This window comes from Carlito syrichta, unplaced genomic scaffold (genome assembly GCF_000164805.1).
Source record: "Carlito syrichta isolate Samal-C Ts95f unplaced genomic scaffold, Tarsius_syrichta-2.0.1 Scaffold314006, whole genome shotgun sequence".
Classification (NCBI taxonomy): domain Eukaryota; kingdom Metazoa; phylum Chordata; class Mammalia; order Primates; family Tarsiidae; genus Carlito; species Carlito syrichta.
The window spans coordinates 554,746-561,610 of record NW_007258102.1 but is presented as its reverse complement, the minus strand read 5'-3'; the positions used below and the strand labels follow the sequence as shown (position 1 = coordinate 561,610).

The following is a 6,865-nucleotide window of genomic DNA, read 5'->3' as shown; positions in this document are numbered from 1 at the left end:
CCCTCCCTCCCCTAGCAGTTTCCCACTACTGCCAACCCCCCCCCACAGTTTCCCACTACTGCCAATCGCATTATAATTGTTCAAGGTCCATTTATGAGTGAGAACATATGGAACTCTGTTCTTTGTTTCTGTGATAAATCACTGAGTATAATCGACTCCAAATCCAAGGCAAAAGAAACCACGAAGAGAGCAGGGAGGCAACCCACAGAATGGGAAAATATATTTGCCAACTGTTTATCCGACAAAAGCCTAACATCTAGGATCTACAAGGAACTCAAACACGCTGAAAGGAAAAAAACAAACAGCCCCTTTAAGAAGTGGGCAAAAGACATGAATAAACACTTCTCAAAAGAAGTTATATACAGACAGACAAAAGGCATATGAAAAAGTGCTCAGCCTCACTCATTATCCACAGACTTCTTTATTGCTCTCCTTTGACCGTTTGACTTTGCCTGGCATCATCGTATCTGTGAGCATGTTCACCCTCCTCAACTGGATTTCAGGCCTTCTGTGCATCCCCCACCCTGCCCAGCATGGTGCTTTGGGTAGAATGTGTGATTAATACTAAGGCCGAGGAGATACCTGGCTATCAGCTCTCTCCCTCTAGTTACCTGCTGTGACATTAAAGAGTTACCCACTGTGACATTTAAACTGTAACGTTAAAGAGAGAGAGAGTGAATCCAAAATAGCATCTGGGCCAAGACCTTCCCTGGTGATTGCAGCCTCACCAGGAGGGGGCTGGCACGTTCTCAGGTCCTTTGGACTACCGGGCAGACGGGCAGAGCGAGTTCACTCACTGCCCTTGACTGGCTGAGTCACCTGGATTCACCCAGGGCTCAGGTTCCAGCCAGCTCAGGCTTCTAAATATAAGATGTGTCCAGGGGTTCCAGACCACATACAGCGGGCCTCCTGGCCTGCTAGGGTGATGCAGTCTTTCTTAAATCACTAAGAACTGGTTCTTTCAAAGTATGCACTTTCCGAAGCAACTTTAGAATAGCATGTCTATTTTTAAAGAACTAGCTGGAGAAAACAAATAGGTAAGTGACATCATGACTATGAGCATTTTTTCCCTGCTCTTTAGGTTTGATTTAGGTAGAATAAGTTGTGTGCATTATCTGTCATGGGATAAATAGTTTTTATTTCTTTTCCAACAAAATATGCGAGTCGGTTGCATCCTTTTTTGCTTATTGCTATATTTGTGTGTTTGATTACCATTTTGTATGTATGTTTACTTTCATCAGGTCTTTATGAAAAGGTAAATGATGTTGCTTTGCTATAGTCGCATAAAAAATGGAAAAGAGAACTCCGTATTATGAATGTCAATGCCTCTTTTCCCCATCTCCATCTTCTGTTTCTCAGATTGTTGCTCACAGCCCCTGGGTGCTTTCTCCCAGAAAGCCATGGCATCGGTACCTTCCATTGGTTGCCTTTTGGCCAAAAATCAGTATTATCGAAGTAAGTTGCATCGTCATTAGATAATATCCCCAGATAATATGATTTGAAGTGCTGTCTGTGGAATATTTTTTACTTGTGCACCAAGTTATGTTCAGAATGTAAGGGAGAAAATGGACCACTATTGGCGACAGTGATAAAAACAAGGAAAGACGTCAGAGAAATCTCTGAGCCAATGTTGTCAAGGCACATTTATTTGCTATTGCTATGCTATATTGAAGAAGTCATTACTACTTATGAATAAGTGAAAATAAGCTTATATCTTATAATTATATTTTAATTTCAGATAACTTGCATTTGATACGATACCTTAAAAGCTAGATAATTTGACATAAACAAAAGGTTCAAATATTAGAAAAGAAGTGATAGCATGACTGCTTCAGAGATTTTTTTCAATTATCATCTTCTGTTATGGATTATGGGTCTGCATCTATCTGTTCAGTTTTATTTTTATTAAGCTATCCATCTATGCATACTCATAGTCCAACAGAAAATTGTTGCCCTTTAAAGAGGATTGAGGAATTTCATAAATAAAATGAGTATTTTAGAACCAAATTAACATTTGTTAAAAGTATCTATGCCAATGACATATAAAAAGTGCTTCTCTCAAGGGTCATTTGTAGTGGAAAAATTAGAACTATATATTGAATTATTTATTGTCTTTACAAAAATTTTAACTATACCCATTGCTTGGTGTTACTTATTAACAGAAGCTGTTTTTATATTCTGGCCTTTTGAAAGGCTTACAGGTTTAAAATACAAGTCTTATAAAACAAAATGTTTTCCCTTTTACAAGAATTCCTTAATTTCTAAATTTTATAACTTTTGTAGAATTTCAAATATATGCATATGTAATACTTCTAATGTAGCACAATAATATTTATTGTAAGTCTTTGAATTTGAAAATATTTATAGTATATTTTAAATTATACACCTATATCTACGGAGTGGGAGGGTCATTTACCATGGAAATTTATATATCTTATTAATAGAAAATGCAGTATTCCTTATTATTAAAGCTTTTTATTGATTGATAATTTGATGAAGTTTTCAATTTATAAATTTGCAATCCGGGGTAAATTAAAATACTGTTCCTTGAGAGTTTGTAAATAAATAAACTGCATGTGCTTGTTTGTTTACCAGTTATTTGCTTGTTTTTTTTCATTTGTTTTCTACAGAGTCCAGTATTTCTTCCGAAAGTTCTCTAACTGGCTGTGACCCTGTTAACTTCACAGGTGATGACAAATCCCAGCAAGGTATTTGTTTATTTCTTATCGGTGCTCCCCTCATTATTGCCCTTTGCTTTTAATCTCTCAAATTTGTTTGATAAGGGTGGAATATAACTTTATTTGATAGGGTTACCAGAAGTGGCGGAGTCCACCTGGTGGTTTAAATCCTTCTTCCATTCTGAACCTGTGCTTTCGAATGTGAGAATAAAAGATCTGCCTTCAAGTAGGTAAGTCTTAGCTTTTTCTTAAAAGGACATTTCTTACTTAGTGAATGCAACAACAATGCATGTAGTAATTGTTATGCTACTCAATCAGGAAACCAGACAGTTGTTTCTTGAGGGTAGTGAGGTACTGATATGAAGCACACCTAAGGGATGAGGAAGGTGCACTTAGCTTTTCCCTCATTCTAGTTGGCCATCTGGAGGATCATGAGCACACTTTCTAATTCAATAAGCAAAGAGTAATTGAAAAGTCATATGCCAATATGTACCATTGTTTAGCAGGAAATGTATTAGAAATAAGAGGCAAGGGTCTAAATGGATTTTTCCACTGTCTTTAGGAAAAGAATTACCATTGTCTAGCTGCTATCATAGGGACCTAGTTTAGCCCGGCTGATGACTTTGATTAGCTTCTGTGTGCCAATTGCTAGATAGATTGAATTGGGGGTTTACGTACAGTCGTTGTCATGCATTTTGTTTTTGAACTCAACTGCATAGCACAATTTTTATTTGATATTTTAAAAATACTTGTTTTTGGACTCTTTAATAACTAGCTACTAAATCAAGTAGAAATAATACATAACAATGAAATTCATTGATTCTGATGTTAAAGCATAATGATTTTGGCAAATTTTTCACCTAAGATAAATCTAAAATAAAATCAATATTTAAAATAGCTTTAAATCTATGTAAGGGTAATTGTTGGAAAGATGTTTTCTTTACTGTCTTCACCAAGTTTATAGACAAATTATTTAGATGGTGTTTCATTTGTTTCTCCACTTTATGTTGACTGTAAAGACAGTCTAATTTACGGACAAGCATTTTACAACTAGTCATTTTTGCACTATCATTCTGTGAACATGTTGGTAATAGTTGACTACTTTATATAGCGCTAACAGCTGATTCTGACAATCAAGATACTCCACCTGCTGCAGTGCTACATAGGTATATCCCTGGCCTTGGGCACTCCAGCTATTCCAGAGGACTTGTCTCTATTGCAAGAAGACAAAACCTTGCCTACCATCTAATTTTGGGACAAGATCATAACAAATGTTTTGGTATTTTTCTCAATACAAAGGCCATCACTGCAAGTGGATCGGCTACATAGAGAATATCTGAAAAGCGTACCTTAAGAATCATGCACCCTTTTAAAGTAATGAGTCTTCAAATGTTGTCATTTATATAAAGAACCTCTTTGATTTTCCATATTATTTTTATTAAAATGCTTAAGTTAGGTTCTTTTTATGTCTGTGGAATGATTTATATATTATGCCTTAAAATTGATGCATCAATATTTCATGTCATGATTTAAAGGACACTGAATTCAGAAATGTAGAAAAAGTTGCAACAATTGCATTTTTTAAATAATAAAATTTGGAATAACAAACATATCCTTAAATACACTATCTCTTAAATATATTGCTGTATATCTAACCAATTGGTTCTTGTGTAGACTTTAAGATTCATGATTTTAAATAATAGTTAACAAAATAGAAAATTATGATATATAATATCGAATGAAAAAAGAAGTACAGTGCACTATATATGATGCAATTTTTGGTTGAATTAAAGAGTTATATGTGCATGAGGATAGATTGGAAGGAACTATGGTAAGACAGTAAAAGTGGCTATTTTTAGACATTGGGTTATGAGTAATTTTTATTTTCTTCCTTATAAATGTTTCTGTATCTTCAAATTTTTTCTAATAAAACAAGTTTGTGTATACTTTTAAAATAAATATTAATATAAACAGGAACACTGGAATAAATTTTCTGAGAGCATATATTCCTTACATTGAGTAGATTAATCCTTATTTCTCTCAATACTGGGTAGACAATACGTAATGAATTTCAGTTGAAAAGGTTCTGTATACCACTTGCAGATATTTTGCAAGGTAAGATGTGAGTCTTGAATATTAGGGGAGCTGGATTCACAGCAGAACATATCATTAGAGTCACATGGCTAATGTTGCATTAGACATCCAGTAGACCACACATGATTGCTAGTAGAACAGTCTTCCTGCCCAACTACATAATCATAAGGAAGGACCAAGGTTGATCATTGCCAGTGATAGATACCTCTGACTGATTATTTACTTTTTGCAAATGGGAAAGGCATTTCTTCAATTTTCTATTCCTCTCTCACTTAGGCTGTCAATCAAGGGACTCAAATATCACATTGGTTCACAGCATTGTTTACTTATTATGGGTGTGTTGGTGGTTGCCTATATTTGTACTTTTGGTATAGCTAGAGGCAGACTCAGTTTTTGTGTGTATGTATATATTTCCCTTAGTTTTAGTCTAAAATCATAATGAATAAAGTCAATTTTTTAAGTGAGAGAAAAATATTGTGAAACAAAATAGTAGACTGTGGGAGGTTCTGTTTTTGCTTTACTATTATCAGCAAATTCCTGTTTTCTTAATTATTTGATATATGAGTGAACTGACTGCTTGCTTACATTATTTGAGTAATTTTGTAAAATAAGTTAGTGAGTTAGCATTTATTTTGTTTACTCAGAAAGATACGATTTGTTAGATTATTTGAGGGCTTAGATATTTGTAAAAATGACTACTTGCATACCAGTATAATCTAGTGTTGATTTTTTGATAATTATTATTATAAGTAGTTGAAGTTTGCATCGCATATTAAATCAAACATACCGTAAGCATTTATAATTATTAAGAATTTTCGAATGGTTGCACACACACACACACACACACACACACACATACACACACACACGTATACATGTGAAGACTTATAGAGAGATAGATATCTTGAAAAAATATAAGAAATCTTTCTGGAAAAGAATATCAAATTGAACTCACAAAATTATTTAAAACATTGAACGGATTCCTGCATGCTGCCTCAGAGTTTCTACAGAATTGGGGTGATAGAAATAAACAAAGAGAACAAAATGTCTGCTGGTTAATTCTAGGTAATTTCTTCTGACGTATTAAAAGATACTTTGGTGCTGTCTTTAAATTGTACATCGAAATTGGGTCTCCGCATTACTGCTATTTTAGTTAATATACTTCCTGCCCTGCTTTCTTGCCAATTGGTCAGAGAATCAGCAGTGAAGGCTAAATATGTTGGAGGCATGCCATCAATCCAGATGATGAGACACACTGTGACCGTTATAATTTGATATTATGAAATGTTATTTGACTGTGCTTGTATATCTTTATTAAATACAGTAAGATTTTCACAATTTCTGCTTAAGTTCTGTAAAATTGTATGTTGGATTTCCACTGCGTTTTTTGGATATATGATTTTGATTGTAGGTTTTAAGTTATGAACCTCTTATATTTTTCAGATAAAACCACTAACAGCCAATCCACCAATTATCTCTAGAGTAGAAATTCTCAAGTTGGTATCAATACTTACTAGGTACTTCATATATTATGCAAAACTTAGAGTTGTAGGAAACAAAATTGCAGAATTTTATTTCACTGTTAAAGAGTGATGAAGACAAAATTCTTTTAAAGAGCAAAAATAATTGTTTAGGTTGAATGGAATAGAGCTACAACAGCTAACTCCGAAATTTAACAAATTTTAAGAGTCATAGTATATCTAAGCTCCTACAAAATCTTTTGTCTTAGAATGTCAAATTCAAGTTCATGCTCTTTATACTTCACCATATCTCCTTGTAGTATCTTCTCTCTCAGATAATGACAACACCATATATCAGCTTAAGGAAGTAGCAAGTTATACTTGATATCCTACTTAATATTAAACTCAACAATAAGTTCTTTCCATTTCATTTCTTTAGTGTTTCTGGGATCTATGTAAATATTTTGTCCCCCTCAGCACTACCAGCATCCATACTTCCATTATTTCTCCCTTGGCATACCACCATGGCCTCCTAAGTGGTCTATCCATACCCATTCTTATCTCTTTCCAATCTAATGCCCTCTGCAGAGTGGCCACCCTTGTCTTGCAATTTACAGTCTGATTATATTCTGT

The 6,865-nt window shown here is 34.3% G+C and overlaps 1 protein-coding gene across 1 annotated transcript; it reads left to right on the top strand.

The window, feature by feature from the left end:
- The first annotated feature begins 1,400 nt into the window (after positions 1-1,400).
- Positions 1,401-6,253, top strand: CUNH8orf22 (chromosome unknown C8orf22 homolog). The gene is made up of 4 exons (XM_021718909.1): positions 1,401-1,455; positions 2,631-2,708; positions 2,809-2,904; positions 6,216-6,253. Exons 1-4 carry the CDS (start codon positions 1,401-1,403, stop codon positions 6,251-6,253), a joined length of 267 nt encoding a protein of 88 aa, XP_021574584.1.
- The last annotated feature ends 612 nt before the right edge of the window (positions 6,254-6,865 follow it).

What these genes read in the sequence shown, in the direction of transcription:
- CUNH8orf22 (XM_021718909.1), top strand. Translation starts at nt 1,401, where the DNA reads ATGGCATCGGTACCTTCCATTGGTTGCCTTTTGGCCAAAAATCAGTAT. An exon ending in TGATGACAAATCCCAGCAAG is followed by an intron (nt 2,709 to 2,808) that starts GTATTTGTTTAT and finishes TTTATTTGATAG; the next exon opens with GGTTACCAGAAGTGGCGGAG. An exon ending in AATAAAAGATCTGCCTTCAA is followed by an intron (nt 2,905 to 6,215) that starts GTAGGTAAGTCT and finishes TATATTTTTCAG; the next exon opens with ATAAAACCACTAACAGCCAA.